This window comes from Otolemur garnettii, unplaced genomic scaffold (genome assembly GCF_000181295.1).
Source record: "Otolemur garnettii isolate 467f Iridium unplaced genomic scaffold, OtoGar3 scaffold00011, whole genome shotgun sequence".
Classification (NCBI taxonomy): Eukaryota; Metazoa; Chordata; class Mammalia; order Primates; family Galagidae; genus Otolemur; species Otolemur garnettii.
The window spans coordinates 11,431,948-11,451,407 of NW_003852406.1; the positions used below are offsets into that span (position 1 = coordinate 11,431,948).

A 19,460-nucleotide genomic window follows, 5' to 3' on the forward strand; every position below is an offset into this window, starting at 1 on the left:
GGAGTTGGAGGTTGCTATGAGCTGTGATTGTCATAGCACGCTATCCAGGGGGGACAGCTTGAGGCTCTGTCTCAAAAAAAAAAAAAAAAAAAAAAGAATTCTAGAATAGTATAATAAAATACATTAAAGATCTTTTTCATATCTAATTATGTTTTCCAGGCCTTCCTTAAAGTTTCCCATGTCTCAATGGACTCCTGAATATAACAAGCTCTATACCTTAAAAGTGGATATGAAGAGTGAGATTCCTTCTGATGCACCAAAGACACAGGAGAGTCTGAAAGGGATCCTTTTGCATCCAGAGCCCCTTGTGGCGGCCAAAAGTTTTCCTGCAGAAGTTGAGATGATAAATAGTAAAGTGGGGAATGAATTCTCTCACTTGTGTGATGATACTCAAAAACAAGAGAAGGACATGAATGGCAACCAACAAGAACAAGAAAAAAGTGGTGTTGTGAGGAAAAAACGCAAAAGCCAGCAGGCTGGCCCTTCCTACATGCAGAATTGTGTTAAAGAGAACCAGGGAATATTAGGATTAAGGCAACATCTAGAAACGCCAAGTGATGAAGATAATGATTCCTCTTTTAGTGATTGTCTTTCTTCTCCTTCATCTAGTTTGCATTTTGGGGATTCTGATACTGTGACGTCTGATGAGGATAAAGAAGTCTCTGTAAGACATTCCCAGACCATTTTGAGTGCTAAAAGTAGAAGTCACAGTGCACGGTCCCAAAAGTGGCCTCGGACAGAGACAGAATCCGTATCAGGATTGTTAATGAAAAGACCCTGTTTTCATAGCGGTTCATTAAGGAGACTTCCATGCAGAAAGAGATTTGTGAAAAACAATTCCTCACAGAGGACGCAGAAACAAAAAGAGAGGATATTAATGCAGAGGAAAAAACGAGAAGTGTTAGCTCGAAGAAAATATGCCTTGCTCCCCAGTTCTAGTAGTTCTAGTGAGAATGACCTCAGTAGTGAATCCTCTTCCAGCTCATCAACTGAAGGAGAAGAAGATTTGTTTGTTTCTGCCAGTGAAAATCACCAAAACAACCCAGCTGTTCCCTCAGGTAAAAATGTTACTTAAGTTGAGTAAAACATGGAGCCTATAGCATTGTGCTTGTTCTTATTTTCTTGTTTCCATGTTTTAGTGATTTTGTTTTATTTAGAAGAAATGTCAGGCTCTATTAACTTGTATTTTTAGGCCATATGAAGAAATTATCAACTGTAATATTAAACCATGACTCCAATTCTAAGAGAAAAATTCAAAAATTTTCTAGTGACTAAAGTCAGAGTTGGGGTTTTTTTTTTTTTGAGAATAATCACTTAATGTTTTATACATTTTTATGTGAGTTGATTTATAGTACACCATATTTTTTGTATAGTGCTTCTTTTAGTGTTTTTAACTTTTATGAATGCTTTTTCAGATATTTATGTGATGAGTTTTTTTCACATTTATCCATAGAAAGAACAATTCTAGTTAGTAAAAAGACTGCTTAATTATTTTTTTCTTTAAGTACTTTATTCTTGTTCATTTTATCTTGTGATGTTCTTTGTAGCTGTAAGATAATTTCAAGTATTTGAATAATTTTTATTCTAAACACTAGGACCCATAGACTTCTAGTCCTGATAGTGCTCAGTAAAACATTTTATCAATTAAATTGGAATAAATTTATGTGCTGACAATCCTAAAATGTAAGTATGTTCATGTGTATAAACCACCCTAAGACAATGCATCATTTTTATAGTTGTAATTTAAAATTACATCAAGTTGTTGATGTAAGTAGTGAAAAATTTAAGTCTGATCTGAAGGAAAAGGTAATTTCTTGGGGAATAAGGGAATGGGGCAGAGGAAGAGAGCTTTTCATTTTTTTCTTTTTAATGACTTAAAGATTTTTATATTTTTTACAATTGATCCATGTAGCAAAATGAGAGAGCTTTATTGTAAAAGAACTAGGATCATGATTTCTAAGATTGATTCAGGCTTTCCTGGTTTTTGCCTAATGTCTTGTTTGTCAGGGTTGGAGTCTTCTACTCTGCTGTTGAGATGTGCCATGTCTCTTTCTTCCTCCTCTTCTATAGGGATCCCTCCCTTTTTGAAGACTCTTAGACCTTTTCTCTTATTATTGTTCTAGTTTTATCAGAACCCTAAAACTAACCTTGTCTTTAATTTTAGCCATAGTCATGTTCAGTTCATTTTTCTTTAACCTACCCAAATACTTGTTTTATGAAGAGTTCATTGGGCCAGATGAGGTGGCTCATGCCTGCAATCCTAACAACTTTGGGAGGCCAAGGTAGGAGCTTAGGAGTTTGAGACCAGCCTGTGCAAGGGCAAGACCCCATCTCTACTAAAAATAGACAAAGTTAGCCAGGCATTGTGGTGGGTGCCTGTAGTCCCAGCTACTCAGGAGACTGAGGCAGGAGGATCTGCTCGAACCCAGGAGTTTGAGGTTTCTGTGAGTTAGGCTGACACCACAGCACTCTAGCCCAGGTTACAGAGAGTGAATCTCTGTCTCAGAAAATAAAAATTAAAAAGAAAAGTTCATTGAGATCGTCTACATCTGAGAAGAATGGACAGCATCCATTCCCTTAGGTCTCATAAGGAAAAAAGGTAAGAGAGGGAGCTGTCTTGCTTTGTCACATTTCTCTCAAGTGATGAGAATGCAAAGATACTAGTTGAGAAGGAACAGGAGCGCTCGATTTCTGCTTGAAATAAGTGAGGCAGGATGGTTGATGATGTGGAACAGAAGTTTTAAGGAGCTGATATTTGTTGGGGAGTGAGAATATAGTGAATGAAGGTCGTATCAGTGTGTGTTTCTTGGAAGGAAGGAGTTAATATTCTCAAGAATTTAAGATAGTACACATTTAATTCATTTTTTAATTTTGTTTAATACTTCTGTGATGTAGAGTTTTGTTTTTTGCTGTTTTTCTTGACAGAATTACATCATTTCTACACATTATTTTTAGACTTTACCCTCAGATAATATTCATCTCTGAAAACACAAACCCAAAAAGTTGAAACCAAGTACCTCTGAAAGTGTTCTGGTTTCTATATAAGTGTTTTTTTGTTAAACTAGTTTTTTTAAAATAATGATTTAATGATAGCATTCACATGGTGTAGAATTTTAAAAGTATCAAGGAGGTACGAGATAAGAAACGAAAGTTTATCTTCTCTTTCAGTGTTGTGCTCTTATTACCCAGAGGTAATCACTATTAGCAGTTTATCTCCTTCATAAAATAGGAAAGCCTATGCAAGGATAAGTAATGTGGAGTTGCTTTTTATCAGTATATATAACTATCTTATTCTTTTTAACAGTTGCATTGTATTTTCTTTATATAGGTAATTTATTTAACCAGTTTTTGTCAGTGGATACTTGCTGCATTGAACAGCCTCATACACAAGTTAAGTTCTTGTGCACCTGTGCAAGCATATCTTAAGGAATAATTGCTAAAAGAGTATCAGAGGGTATATGCATTTAAAATTTTATTGTCTACTGTTACCAGAATATCCTCCAAGGAGTCTGCATCAAATCCTCTGCCACCCAACAGTTGATGATGTCATGATGATAGAAATATCAAGCACTTGTTAAATACTTACCCTGTGCCAGTAATGTTCTGTATATTTAATGTGTATTATCATTTAATCTTCCCAATAATCTTATGAGGTAGATTTTTATTATTGTCCTCACATTGCAGATGAAGCATTCGGAAAGTCATTTAGAATAATTTATATTCAGAATAATTAAACTGAAATATTGCTGAAACTTAGCTCTATTATCCAGAAATCTCAGCTCTTTCAAAGAATTGACTTCCTTAGATTTTTAGGAGATGAGTTTTTACCTAAAGATATTTTGAGTGCTGTTGCCATATAAAATGACTTGCAAAAAGTCTTAGCTAATTTAAACGGTAGAACTAGAACTTGAACTCAGGCTTTCTGACACCCCCCAAGTCCAGTATATTTTAGAGTGTGTTAGGATAAAGTTGGAATGTCTCAATTTTTAATTAGATTTACCTACTAAATATTAATATGATTTGTATGGATGAATATTTCAGTTACTTTGTAGTAGGTAAAAACTGAATAGAAATAACTAATAAGTAAGTAGGCAATTTCTTCAATATGCATCAATATTTATTGCGTATTGGTGTAGTGAACTAATAGAAAAATGTAATATATTTTAAGTATTTTGTGATACCCTAAAACATTCCAAGATACAACAGTTTTGTGTTAATTAACTGGTTTAACTAAATCACCTAAGAATGAGTTATTTTAAGTTAGTATTTTACAGTTTTACATTGTATAGCACATCATTTCATGTGTTAGAATCCACAGATTCTGGGAAACATTTGCCTCTTGGTTCACTATTATTAATTGCCTTTTAAATTTAGTATGGCTTTCTATTCTGCATATGAAGCTAAAATGATGTGTCGTTTGGTTGTTAGCAAGCTTATTGGACATCGAGTTATTTCCATTTGCCAACGAGGTTGAATGAATGTATAAATTCATTTTGTTTTGTTCCTATTTTTCAAGAACTTCAGAAGTAGAACCCCTACTTATTCATCATCTTGCTTCAATTATCAACAGTGTGTCATTCTTATTTCATCTCTCCTCATTCTTTTGTTCTGGAGAGTTTTAAAACAATTACTATACATCATATTTCACTTATAGGTATTTCAATACATATGGCTTAGTTTGTTTTTTATATGGTGTATCTCCTACAAATTGATAGATCTACAAGCTTGATTAGATTTAAGTTCAGTGAAGGCAACATTTGATTGGTGGTGTTTGCTTTCTGCTGCATCACATGTAAACATTGATCAGACTGTTCAGATGGTGTCATCTTGATCTTTCCATTGTAAAGTTCCCCCATCAACATTATGTGTAATGTTTTTTACCAGCTAGATCCATTGCCTAGATCCATTACTTCATTAGGGGCTGTAAAATACTGATTTTCTAATTCTCTCATTTTCCTTACATTTATTAGCTGAGGTTCTTCTGTAAGAAAGAACTATTCCTTTTCTTTCAGAAAAGCTAATTGCTTTTTCTGAAATGCAGGCCATACAGGAAAAGTAAGATGATTCTTTTTCTTATTTACTACTTTCTAGAATGAGTTGATACTCCAGCAATATCCAATGAGGTTTTTCATTTTTGTTTTTGAGACAGGGTATCTTGTCTCTCTGTGGCTCAAACTCCTGGGCTTCAGTGATCTTTCTGCCTCAGCCCCTCATAAGTGGTAGGATAATAGCACAGTGAGCCACTGTGTCTGGTCATCTCAAAAAAAAAATTTTTTTTTTTTTTTTTGAGACAGAATCTCACTCTGTCCCCCTGTGTAAAGTGCATTGGCATTATCATAGGTCACTGCAACCTCCAGCTCCTGGACTCAAGATATCCTCTTGTCACAACCTCTCAAGTACTTGGACAATAGGTGTGTGCCAGGATGCCCAGCTAATTTTTCTGTTTTTATATTATATTTTATTTTTTGAGACAGATGTTACTACATCACCCTCAGTAGAGTGAGGCATCATAGCTCATAGCAACCCCAAACTCTTGGGCTTAAGTGATTCTCTTGCCTCAGTCTCCCAAGTTGCTGAGACTACAGCAGCCTACCACAACACCTGGATATTTTTTGTTGCAGTTGTCATTGTTTAGCTGGCCAGGGCCGGGTTCTAACCCACCAGCCTGGGTGTATGTGGCTGGCACCGTAGCCACTGTGCTATGGGCGCAGAGCCAATTTTTCTGTTTTTAGTAGAGACTTTGTCTTGTTGTGCTCAGGCTGGTCTAGAACTTCTGAGCTCAAGCAATCTTTCTGTCTTGGCCTCCCAGTGTGTCAAAAAAACAGAATTTCTCTTTGTCACCCCCAGAGTGTCGTGGCATCATAGCTCACAACAACCACAGTCTCCTGGGCTCAAGGGATTCTCTTGCCTCAGCCTCCCTAGTAGCTGGTATTATAGGCACCTGCCACAATGCCCAACTATTTTTAGGAATGACGTCTCACTCTTTCTCATGCTGGTCTCAAACTCCTGAGCTCAGGTGATTCACCCTCCTTGGCCTCCCAGAGTGCTGGGATTATGGGCCTGAGCCACCGTGCCCGACCCTCAAAAACATTTCTGATAGGCCATATATATTAACTTTTGTCCTTGTTGCTTCAGGATTTTAAATCAATTAGGGATATCTTTTCTACTCTCAAGTTACAATGTAATCAACCCATTTGTCTTGTATTGTTTAATTCTTTTTTTTGTATTTAGAGCATAGATCCATTTGGATCTCATGTACAATATGAAGAATGAACCCAGTTTTATTTTTTAAAGTGGCTATCCAGTTGTCCCCAAACCAATCATTAAGATCCTTCTTTTTCTTGTTGACTTGAGATATGTCCAGGGGTCCTCAAACTACGGCGGCCCGCCGAGGACATTTATCTGGCCTGTTGGGTGTTTTTGCTGCTGCTGCCTGTCCTTAGCAGCTGACTAGTCTGGGGCCTGCAGTCTGGCCCTCCAATGGTCTGAAGGACAGTGAACTGGCCCCCTGTTTAAAAAGTTTGAGGACCCCTGTCAGTTACACCTTTGTCATATGTTAAATTTCCCATATATGTTTGAATTTATTTATGGAGTTTTCATTCTCTGCCTTTGTTCTGTCTGTTCATGCACTGAAAGAGCACTGTTTTACTTATAGAATCTTTTATATTTTCCTGGACATTGTTGCTCATTTAGTTTTTCAAAGAACTTTATAACCAGTTTGTTTATATGAGGATGCTGGGAGTGGAGCCATAACTGTTGGTGTCCTTATTGGGGTTGCATTTGTAGATTAAATTAGGGAGAATTGATATCTTTGGGATTTTGATCTTCTCATTCCAGAATATGGCATGTCTTTTCATTTGCTGAGGTCTAATTGTATGTTGCAGAGAGTGTTTTATGTTTTTTGTTTTTTTAAAAAAAAACAACTTCAGCTGGGTGCAGTGGCTCATGCCTGTAATCCCAGCAGTCTGGGAGGCCGAGGCAGCTGGATTGCCTGAGCTCAGGAGTTTGAGACCAGCCTGAGCTAGAGCAAGACAGTCTCTAAAAGGTAGTGGATGTTGTGGTAGGCACCTGTAGTCCTAGCTTCTAGGGAGGCTGAGGCAAGAGGATCGCTTGAGCCCGAGAGTTTGAGGTTGCTGTGAGCTAAGAAGGGATGGCATTCTACCAAAGGGTGACCAAGTGAGGCTCTGTCTCAAAAAACAAAACAAACAAACAAACAAAATATATATGTAAAACTTTACTGAGGTACAATTTGGATGCCATAAAATTCATTCATTTTAGGAGTACAATTTTGTGATTTTTTTTTGGAACTTTAGAGTTTTGCACTTTCACCACAATATAATTTTAAAAGATTACTATCCATCTTGCACACATTGTACTTTTTTACTGTCAATTCCTGTTCCTGCCCTTAGTTCCTAAGAACCTGTAATCTACGTACTGTGTCTATAGGTTTGCCTTTTATTTTATTTTATTTTTAAATTAAATTTCATTTTTGAGATGAGGTTTTCCTGTGTTGTCTGGGCTAGAGTGCAGTGATGTCATCGTAGCTCACTGCAGCTTTAAACTTCTGGCTCAAACAGTACTCCTACCTCAGCCTCCCAAAGTCCTAAAGATTACAGTCATGAGCCGCAGCTCCCAGCTGGTGTGTTTCTTAAAAGAATATCACTTAAGTCAGTGGTTCTGAGCCTTCCTAATTGCTGCCTTGTTACAAATGGAACAAAGGGGTCGCCACCCACAGGTTGAGAACTGCTGACTTAAGTGAAAATAATCTTGGAAAAAATGCATATAGCTAATGTAATATACCTGAAAGGGTTATTATCTTACATAATGTAAATAACTTCTGCAAATTCATATGGAAACAACTAAACATTTGTAAAGAACAAACACCAATTTATAAAAGAGGAAATAAACATATGAAGAAGTGTAGCTTAAAACAGTGAGTACCATTTTCCTTGTGTGTTTAGCTCCCTGTTTGTAAAAACAACCTTTTCTTTTGATAGATGATTTTTTTTTTTTTTTTTGAGACAGAGCCTCAAGCTGTCCCCCTGGGTAGAGTGCCATGGCATTACAGCTCACAGCAACCTCCAACTCCTGGGCTCAAGCGAGTCTCCTGCCTCAGCCTCCCAAGTAGCTGGGACCACAGGCGCCCGCCACAACGCCCGGCTATTTTTTGGTTGCAGCCGTCATTGTTGTTTGGCGGGTCCGGGCTGGGGATTCGAACCCGCCACCTTAGGTGTACATGGCTGGCGCCTTAGCCGGTTGAGCCACAGGCGCCGAGCCGATAGATGATTTTAATTTTTGTGGTAAAGTTCATAGTCTTCAAAGTCAAAATAAAAATTTCTGCCTAGCAATTAGCTGACAGGCAGATGCCCTTTAAATATTTTTGTTGTTGTTGTTATTTGTTTGTTTCCAGGAAGTATTGATGAAGATGTTGTGGTGATAGAAGCTTCCTCCACTCCCCAAGTCACTGCCAATGAAGAAATTAATGTTACCTCAACTGACAGTGAAGTCGAGATTGTAACAGTTGGAGAAAGCTATCGGTGAGATTTTAATTCCTAGTTGTATATCTGAAATTGTAAATGTAAATATTTAAACATTAATGCTGTAGATATTTGCATCCTTTTTACCTTTTTTTTTTTTAAGTGTAGTTTGAGTACATGTATGTCAGATTAGTGGTTTTCAAAGCATTTAGCGTTAGACTCACCTGAGGAGATTGCCTAGACTCTATCTCAGACTAGTTGAACTAAAATTTCTAGAATCTTAGGGGATCTTACTCTTGCTGCAGCTGGTCTTGAACTCCTGGCCTCAAGCAGTCCTCCTATCTTGGCCTCTCAGGGGTTAGTTTGTCTTTCTTTCTTTCTTTAGACAGAGTCTCATTATGTCCCCCTTGGTAGAGTGCCATAGTATAGCTCACAGCAACTTCTAACTCAGCGGTTCTCAATTTGTGGGTCACGACCAATGAAAATGCATCTTGCATAGCAGATATTTACATTTTGATACATAACAGTAGCAGAATTACAGTTATGAAGTAGCAACGAAAATAATTTCACCACAACATGAGGAACTATTTTAAAGAGTCATGGCATTAGGAAGCTTGAGAACCACTGCTTTAACTCTTGGGCTTAAGCAATTCTCTTGCCTCTGCCTCCCTGAGTAGCTGGGACTAGAGGTGCCCGCCACAGACACCTGGCTATTTTTTGTTGCAGTTGTTTGCTGGCCCGGGCCATGTTCAAACCTGCCACCCTTAGTGTATATAGCTAGTGCTGTAACCACTGTGCTATAAGTGCTGAGCTGGGTTAGTCTTACTTTTTTTTTTTTTTTTTTTTTTTTTTCAGTTTTTGGCTAGGGCCGCGTTTGAACCTTCCACCTGTGGTATATGGGGTAACTCTGCTCCTTTGAGCCACAGGTGCTGTCTTGGGATTAGTCTTTCTTAAAGTACCCCAGGTGTACAATGAGTATTAAGAGTCATTGTTGGCTCGGCGCCTATAGCTCAACCGGCTAAGGCGCCAGCCACGTACACCTAAGGTGGCGGGTTCGAGTCCCCAGCCCGGACCCGCCAAACAACAATGACGGCTGCAACCAAAAAAAGGCCAGGCGTTGTGGCGGGCGCCTGTGGTCCCAGCTACTTGGGAGGCGGAGGCAGGAGACTCGCTTGAGCCCGGGAGTTGGAGGTTGCTGTGAGCTGTAATGCCATGGCACTCTACCCAGGGGGACAGCTTGAGGCTCTGTCTCAAAAAAAAGAGTCATTGTTATAGATAAACAGTAATTTTACTTAATGTTTTTCTTTTTTTCTTTGTTTATTTTCAGAACTCCCCTTTTAAAGAATTTATTTTACACCTATTATACCATACACTGTGTTTTAAGCATAGACATATAACTTTCTAAGAAGATAAAAACAAAGACAAAAAACAAATTTATCTTTTTTTCTTTTTTTCTTTTTTTTTTGTAGAGACAGAGTCTCACTTTATCACCCTAGGTAGAGTGCTGTGGCGTCACACAACTTACAGCAACCTCCAACTCTTGGGCTTAGGCGATTTTCTTGCCTCAGCCTCCTGAGTAGCTGGGACTACAGGTGCCTGCCACAACGCCCAGCTACTTTTTTTTTGTTGTAGTTGTCATGGTTGTTTAGCTGGCCTGGGCCAGTTTTAAACCCACCAGCCTTGGTGTATGTGGCTAGTGCCATAACCATTGTGCTATGGGTGCCGAGCCAAAATAAATTTTTATCCTAATAGAAACCAGATACACCATCATTTATATAGTCTTCAAACATTATTACACTTCATAATTTGACAAAGCATTCATGAAGCAATCTGTAGGCTGGTTTTAACAGATACCACCTTAAGCAGACATGACCATCCTAAATTGTTTATTAGGTATGTCTTTTACAAACATTACTTATATTAGTGGTAATGGTGGAGATGGAGAGAATTGGATCTTTCCTAAGCTGCACTGTGACAACTACCAGTAGTGTGGTGGAGCTTATGGCACTTTCCAAGGCCACATTTCTTGAGGCCTACAGATTTCAGTCTATACATCTCCCTTGCTTATGGAATGATTTGGTGATCCACTGGGTGTCAGGATTTTTTCGACTAGATTTAGGGAATGGATCGATGAGGATAATCTCAAAACATCTGTATGTGGAATCTTTACCAACCCAGTAAGAGTTAAGGAGTCTTAGGGCTCTAGTGGCATCCAGGTTGCTCCCCGGCAACAGACTGAAGGCTTTGAGTAAACTTGACCTGGTTAATACCATGATGGACAGGCTGCCATAGGTTACACCCTTAGGAACTGGGTGTTTGTGGCCACCACGGCACTCATGAATCCTATATGTGACATAATCTTGCTTGGCCTTTTATCCCAGCCTGTACACTTTATCTGGGCTGTGTGGGGCAAGGAGCCTTGTGGAGCAGAGAAAGCTGGTGATACTACCAGCAGTGGACCCTGAGAAGAAAACGCATGACATCAGACTACTTCTTCTTCCATAGCTTCTGGATGTACTGTATGCACCCGGCTTGGCTCACCTGATGGCTGCCAGACCTGCTTAATGTTTTTCTAAATTGAATGTGTTAAATGATACAGAATTCTTGAACTCTTTTGAAATTTAAGTGTGAGGCATATGTAAATATCATGGATGGTATTGAAGTTAAAAATAAAAAAATATGGCTGGGCACCTATGCTCAGTGGTTAGAGTGCCAGCCCCAGGTACTGGGGCTGGTGGGTTTAAACCCCGCCAGGGCCTGCTAAACAAACAGAAAACATTAAAGGGTACTGATGTCAAAAAAGCCTTTTTGTTATAATCTACTTGTTTTAAGATGTTACTCCTTGGTACGAGTGAAATTTGTGCTATAATGATATTAGGGCAACCTAATTCAAAACATATTTTTTGACTTTGCTTTTCTTTGAGACAGTGTCTTGTTGTATCACCCAGGATAGAGAACAGTGTCCTCATCACAGCTCACTACAACTTCAAACTCCTGGGTTCAAGTAATCCTCCTCCTTTAACCTCTAGAATAGCTGAGACTACAGGGACATACTACCATGCCCCTCATCTACTTTTTCTATTTTCTGTAGAGATAGGATCTGGCTATGTTGCTTTGGATGGTCTTGAACTCCTGGCCTCAAGTGATCCTCCATCGTTAGCTTCCCAAACTGCTGCAATTATAGGCGCGAGCCACCATACCCAGCCTTTTTTTGGACTTTTTATCCTTCACTCGGTAATTTCATCTAAGCCGTGAACTAATAATACCAGAATGAAAAATCCTTATTTGTTTTGATAGATGACTGGAAATGACATTGCCCTATTGCAGAATCACTTTGACCACATCTCCCTAATCAAATCCTGATGTCGTTTTTATCTTGTGGTTTAGATGATTATAAATGTTGGTAATAGTGGCAGTAAAGAGTTGCTCTGTTATATTTGGTAAACACATAAATCCATAGATGAATCTTAATTTTTGTGTTGGAGTGGGTTTAGAAATTTATTTGTTAAAAAAAAAGCCAGGCATTCTGGCAGGCGCCTGTTGTCCTAGCTACTTGGGAGGCTGAGACAAGGGAATCACTTAAGCCCAAGAATTTGAGGTTGCTGTGAGCTGTGATGCCGTGGCACTCTGCCAAGGGTGACAAAGTGAGACTCTGTCTCAAAAAAAAAAAAGAAAAAGAAATTCATTTGATCATTACATTTTAATCTGTGTAAGTGATTTTAAAAATACATATTTATGTTTCTGAAGCGTGTTACAAATGCACCTAGAGTTTGCTTTTCTACTCACTGCATTCTCATTGGAATGTTATCTCTAATGGCGTGAAGATGAACATTCTATACTAGATCTTGGTTTATTTTAATTTAATTATTTTCCTAAATTCTGAGGAAAACTGGTATTCTATAATGTATTTTACACCTATTCTGTGACTGTATGATTTACAAGGCTGCTGAAGTTAAGGAGATATTTTTCCTTGTGGGACTAGAGATCTTGTCTTGGAGATCCTTGATTGATTAATGTCAAACAGATGTGTTTTTTTGAGTAATAAATAATGATTTTGAAAAAGACCCACAGTGCTTATGGCCTATAATTATTTTCCTTATTATTACCTGGAATATTAACTTTGCTATTATTAAACCGACTTTTGGCAATTGCTATTTAAGAGAGAGTAATTCTGTGTTTCGTTGTCTTTCGTGTCAGGATATGACAGTTGGCACTAATCACAGTGGCTACTAAGACTTCTGAAATTGTTCCTCATATTTCACCAGTGCTTCATCCAGTAGAATATGATGCATTCACAAAAGTACTGCAAGATGAACCTGGAACTTTTTGCAGTATTAACAGCTTCCCAGAGATGATAGACTACTCAACCTCATCATAGCTCTTGATTTCTCAAGAATTTTAAATGGTGGTACCTGTCCTCAGATAAAACCATTTTATCCTGAGACATTTGTTTATTATCTTTCTTTCTTTCTTTCTTTTATTTTTTTAACATGAGGGATTCACTCTGTCACCTGGACTTAGAATACACTGGCATCATAGCTCACTGCAGCCTCAAAATTCTGAGCTTGAGTGATCCTCCTGCCTCAGCTCCTCATGTAGCTGGGACTATAGGCATATACTACATCCAGCTAATTTTTATATTTTTTGTAGACATAGGGGTCTTACTCTTGCTCCATCTGGTCTTAAACTCCTGGCCTCAAGCAGTCCTCCCATCTTGGTCTCTCAGAGTGCTAGGATTATAGGTGTGAGCTACTTTACTCCACTTTTATGCTATACAGCTTTTTCTAATATGTACTATTCTGTTTTGACAGTGTCTCAGCAATTAACCTTTATACTCTTATTTCTTAAGAAAATAACTTGAACTCCTTTTAAATTCTCAATCTCTATAATTGTTACAGTCATTTTCAGCTTCATTTGAACTTTGGAGTTCTTTTCTGAGTAGTCAAACTCACACACCCAATGACTTTGCATATTATGGATCTTTTTCATACATGCTTATAAGCAGTTTTACATTCAGTTTGGCGAGGAGGAAGAAACTTAAGAGGCTTTCCTATTTTATTGTCCCTATCTGTCTAAAACAGATTTATTTTTTTTTCTGATGCCTTAGGATACACTGTTCTTGTCTGGATCATTAGTGAATCATTTTATTTTATTTTATTTTATTTTTTGAGACAGAGTCTCTTTCTGTCGCCCTGGGGTTGCGTGCAGTGGTGTCATCATAGCTCATAGCAACCGTGATCTCTTTGGGTTAAAGTGATCCTCCTGCCTCAGCTTCCCAAGTAGGTGGGACTACAGGCGCCTGCTACAATGCCAGGCTAGTTTTTCTTTTTTTGGTAGAGATGGTTTGGGGTCTTGCTCTTGCCCAAGCTGGTCTCATAGGTTAATGTAGTTGTTTTTAATTCTAATACCATTATTTCTTTGGAAAAGTCTTGCATGAAGAACATGTTTTATAAGAAAAGCTTATGAATTTCTTGGGTAACTAAAATTTTTATTCTTTAGTTACACTTACTTATTTATTATTGATGTCATTTAAGGTCTCGTTCAACCCTTGGACATTCCAGATCTCATTGGAGCCAAGGTTCAAGTTCTCATACAAGTCGGCCGCAGGAGCCACGGAACCGCAACAGGATTTCTACTGTTATACAGCCCCTGAGGCAGAATGCAGCAGAAGTTGTGGACCTTACTGTCGATGAAGATGGTAAAGTGGAGTAGTATCAGTGTAGAATTATTAGGAAATTGGATGAAATGAAACATTTTAATGTCCTAGAAACTCCTCTTACTAATACTGGCAGTATTTTATTAAGCCACAGGAAAATTGTCAGATTTCCTTGTCTTATTTTTTTATTTTTATTTTTTTTGAGGCAGCCTCAAACTGTCCCCTTGGGTAGAGTGCTGTGGCACCACAGCTCACAGCAACCTCCAACTCCTGGGCTCAAGTGAGTCTCCTTCCTCAGCCTCCCAACTAGCTAGGACCACAGGCACCCGCCACGACGCCTGGCCATTTTTTGGTTGCAGCCGTCATTGTTGTTTGGCGGGTCTGGGCTGGATTCGAACTCACCAGCTCAGGTGTATGTGGCTAGCACCTTAGACACTTGAGCCACAGGCGCCGAGCCTCCTTGTCTTATTTTTTGATTTATACGACATCTTAGTTTGTAAATAGCATCACAAATTCCTTGTGGTTAATTTTTTATTTCTTGGTAGTTACTTTCTCAGGAAAAATATAAGTGGTGGTTTGTGCTGTCTCAGACTTAATCTATTTTTGTTTCATTTGTCATCTTATTGTCATACTTTAACTTTGCTATAAACAATAGAAGTAGCACTTTTTAAATACAAATAACAGGAAAAGCAGTATAATTGAATTTTAAATGACTAATACTGGTTATTTGAAATGTCTCATTTTAGTTTTAAGGGTTATCCTTTAATATTACTGGTACCTTTTTGTACTCTTCAGCTTTTGTGTTTGGCTTTGGCTTATAGCTATACTCAGGGAGCCAAGGGACCAAGCTTAGGGTTGGAAAACAGGTTAAGAGAAGTGATAGAATTTATTATATACAAGTGAATATATGTGAATCTTCCCTTATATTGAGACTTATCTTGAGTAATTCTTAGTTAATATCTTAGAAGGAAATAATCAATCATAATTTTCCCAAAGCAGTGTTTTTCAGCCTTTTTTACCTTACAGCACACTTGAACCTATAAACTTCCACAACACACTTAAATTATGTTAATCAAACAAAAGAGTAAAAGAAGGAATATACTTACTCTACTTTGAACTTCTTTCAGAAATAATTCAATTAATGATCTTTAATTATTAATCATGGCACACTAGTTGAAAATCACTGTCCTAAAGGAAGATGGTAAGCTATATATGAGATTGTTAGCTTTGGGAATTAGCTATAAATTGGGCAAAAGCTATATCACGTACATGGAAATGGTTGATAGGTAGCAAGAGTTAAAGGCCTATGTGATCTGTTCTTCTGTGGGCTCTTTGCAGTTTGGGTGATCATAACTTTCATAATACTAGTATTTTAAGATGATGAAGAGGTGATTTATTTCAATGGCCTGCATTTCATTAAACAGTGTCTCGGTTTTTGTTTTGAAGCACCATAAGCTACCTATAAGACAATGGTTAATGAAATTGAGATTAACTAATTATTACTCAAAGTTAAGTAAATATAGGGTGACTATTTTGGAAACTTTTTGTATGTTTTCCATGTGACACCTGCTAGCTGGTAAGTAGAAGGTGGGAGAGTATCCCTTTCCCCATTAGAATAAGTTGAACCAGAATTTACACTTTATTAATTTAGAAATATTCCAGTGATGAGTAGATTTCTCTTTTTTTCACTAGTTTTTCACCATGAAAAGCTTCTATCTTATTAAAAATAAATCCCAAACTTAAGTATATCAGTTAGACTAGTGGCTCTTGACTAGTTATAGTTTCGTCCCCTAGGAGACATTTGGTGATTATGTATAGACATTTTTGTTTCTCATAATTAGGAGAGGATGCTACTGACATCTAATAGGTAGAGACCAGGGATGCTGTTAAGCATCCTACATTGCATAGAACAGTTCTTTTCCATAGAACAAAGAATCATTTAGCCCAAAATAGCAATATTGCCAAGGTTGAGAATTCCTTACTTAAAACATTTGCTAACAAACAGAGATTATTCTTTTTCCTTTTTAATATATAAGCAATTAGCATATACATTTGGTTGTATTAGCATCCGAAGTACAGTGTTCTGTATAGAATGGTACTATTTGTGCCCAAGGAATCAGCCAATCATAATGCCTTTTATAAAACAGTCAATCCTCTCATTACTCACCACACTGAGAGAGTCCCTTTTTTATATTTAATTGTTGTGACTATACTTTGTACAGATTTATTCCCATTCCTCTCAATTTTAAGCAACTATTTTATAATCGGATGTTATAATTAATTAATTTTTAAATTGATGTATGACTGAAATTTCTTTTACTTTCTGGCACAAAAAATTTTTATCAGAAAGCTGAATGATAAATATTAATATTGACAGAAAAAAAATTGAGTGATTAAGTAACCTATCAGTGGTGAAATCAGAATGGCTACCCAAGCAGTCTGACCCTAGAATCCATACAGTGCTAGTCAAAATGCAATTTGTAACACTGTTCTGACAGCCTTTTACCATGTTTATGGGCAGAGCAAAGGAACTTTTACTTTTCTTTTACTCTCTTTGTGATAGATCAAAAAACTTACGTATTAGCTACCTGAAAAACTATTAAATCACCTAAATTACTGGAATATGCATATATGTGTTGGAGTTTTAAAATGCAATAATCATATTTTAGTAGCATGTTTGATGTTGCAGTTTAACTTTGTGAATGCTTTCTAATTTATATTATACTTAGCTTGTAGTTTTAAAGTTTACTTGTTTAATTATAAACATATTGAACTAGATTAAAATATAATCCTTTATCTAATTTGTTTTGAAATGCTAAATAGTCATTTTGTATTTTGTAGAACCTACTGTAGTACCAACCACTTCTGCAAGAATGGAATCACAAACTACTAGCGCTTCCATTAACAATTCAAATCCATCTACCTCTGAGCAGGCCTCTGATACTGCTTCAGCTATCACCAGTAGCCAACCTTCCACAGTGTCAGAGACTTCAGCTACTCTTACAAGCAATAGTACAACTGGTACTTCTATAGGAGGTATGTAAAAAAGTGGGAAGGGGAGACTTTGTTACTACTTTCATTAGGAAAATATTGTTTTGGCTCAGCGTCTGTGGCTCAAGTGGCTAAGGCACCAGCTACATACACCTGAGGTGGAGGGTTCGAATCCAGCCCAGGCCTGCCAAACAACAATGACGGCTGCAACCAAAAAATAGGCATTGTGGCGGGCGCCTGTGGTCCCAGCTACTTGGGAGGCTGAGGCAGGAGACTTGCTTGAGTCCAGGAGTTGGAGGTCACTGTGAGCTTTGATGCCATGGTACTCTACGCAGGGGGACAGCTTGAGTCTGTCTCAAAAAAAAAAGAAGGAAAATATTGTTTTAAGATTTTAGCTATATTGGCAAGAGTGTATTCTTTCAGAAATAATGTGTCAGCAAAGTAGTCTTCATTAGAATTAGATCTGAATTTTTTTGCTATATGTGACCAAAGAATTATAGCTCAATTAAAAGAGCCAGAGAAGAAGTAAATGGCTGACACCAAAAGCATGAGCAACAAAAGAAAAGTAGATAAATTGGACTTTGTCAAAATTGAAAACTTTTGTACATTTAAAGGAGATTATAAACATAATGAAACCCTATGGAATGGAAGAAAAATATTCGTACATCATGTATCTGATAAGGGTTCAATTATCCAGAATACACACAAAGCTCTTAAAACTTAACAACAAAGAGATAACCCAATTTAAAAGTGGATAAAGGACTTGAATGGACATTTTTCTGGAGAAGTTACACAGATGACCAAGAAGCACATGCAAAGATGCTCATTATCTTTTTAGTCTTAGGGAAATGCAAATAAAAACCACAAGGAAATAACCATTTCACACCCACTAGGGTGTCCTTAATTAAAAATCAAACAGAAATAGGTATTGTCAGGAATGTAAAGAAAGTGGAACCCTTGTGAATTGCTGGTAGGAATGCAAAATGGTGCCATTGCTCAGGAAAATTTGGCCATTCTTCAAAAAGTTAAACGTAGCTCTAACATTTGATGTGCTAATCTCACTCCTATCTAGGTAAATACCCAAAATAATTGAAAGTTAAGAGGCAAGAATTTTAGAATTTTTACAATGTCAGGTTTTTTTTTTTTTAATGTAGTTGATTGTGCTAAGAAACTATTGCCAAAACCAGTGCCACAAAGATGTATTTCTATGTTTTCTTTCAAGAGTTTAATAATTTTAGTTCTTAAGTTATTTCTTATGTTTCAGTTAGCAGTAATATCTCTGGCTCTGTTTCCTACCAGCTGTTTAACTGAACCTTAAACTAGCTTTCTTTCACATTTGGGCAATTTTACAGAAATAGAAACTTCCTTTTTTTTTTGAGGCAAAGTCTTAACTTTGTCACCCTCAGTAGAGTGCTATGATGTCATAGCTCATAGCAACCTCAAACTCTTGGGCTTAAGCGAGTCTCCTGCCTCAGCCTTCTGAGTAGCTGGGACTATAGACGCCCACTGCAATGCCCAGCTATTTTTAAATTTATTTTTGTTCTGGTTTAAGCTGGTCTTGAACTTGTGAGCTCAGGCAGTCTGCCTGCATTGGCCTCCCAGAGTACTAGGATTACAGGCATGAACCACTGTGCCTGGCCTTCTTTTTTTTTTTTCTTTAAGACAGTTAGACAGCATCTCACTTTTTTGCCTTCCTTAGAGTGCTGTGGCATCATAGCCCGCAGCAAACTCAATCTCCTGGGCTTAGGAAGTTCTCTTGTCTCAGCCTCCTGAGTAGCTGGGACTACAGGTGCCTGCCCCAACACCCGCCTATTTTTTAGAGACAGGGTTTTGCACTTGCTCAGATTGATCTTGAACCTGTGAACTCAGGTAATCCACCTGCTTTGGTCTCCCAGAATGCCGGGATCATAGATGTGAGCCATAGGCTGAAGAGATAGGAACTTTCTGTTTAGCGACAGGGACAAAATAGACCTTGTAGCTTATAGATTGACTATATCACTATTGATAAGGAAACTACCTTATATTTTCTATCACTTTTTGCTTTTAATAGTATGTCATTTAGTTTCTTTAATATCCTTATAATTTTCATTGAGCAGATTAGAAACCTATTTGTGCCTAGCTTAGGAAGGACATCCTCCTCTGGAAAACTGAGAGCAGACTGAGAAATAACCTCAGGGTGATTTTCTAGGACTGTCTTTTAAATACTACATTCACTGATAAAAGCCTATTTCATTTCTGCCGATGTTTTATTTCATTTATTGAATGTATACTCTTTCTTCAGCATTTTGCATGATTATCTTATGTTATTTTACATATTGTTTAAGTTTTTTTTTTTT

The 19,460-nt window shown here is 37.5% G+C and overlaps 1 protein-coding gene across 6 annotated transcripts in view; it reads left to right on the forward strand.

Moving 5' to 3' along the window:
- The window catches only part of RNF111 (ring finger protein 111), an 87,137-nt gene that overhangs the window by 30,699 nt on the left and 36,978 nt on the right, over nucleotides 1–19,460 (forward strand). For all 6 annotated transcript variants that reach the window (XM_023510087.1, XM_003784385.3, XM_023510086.1 and 3 more), the window contains 4 exons: nucleotides 160–1,058; nucleotides 8,411–8,537; nucleotides 14,012–14,175; nucleotides 16,975–17,169. In XM_023510087.1, the coding sequence (XP_023365855.1) occupies nucleotides 179–1,058; nucleotides 8,411–8,537; nucleotides 14,012–14,175; nucleotides 16,975–17,169 (1,366 nt within the window). In that variant the 5' untranslated portion in view covers nucleotides 160–178. The remainder of the gene's footprint in view (nucleotides 1–159; nucleotides 1,059–8,410; nucleotides 8,538–14,011; nucleotides 14,176–16,974; nucleotides 17,170–19,460) is intronic.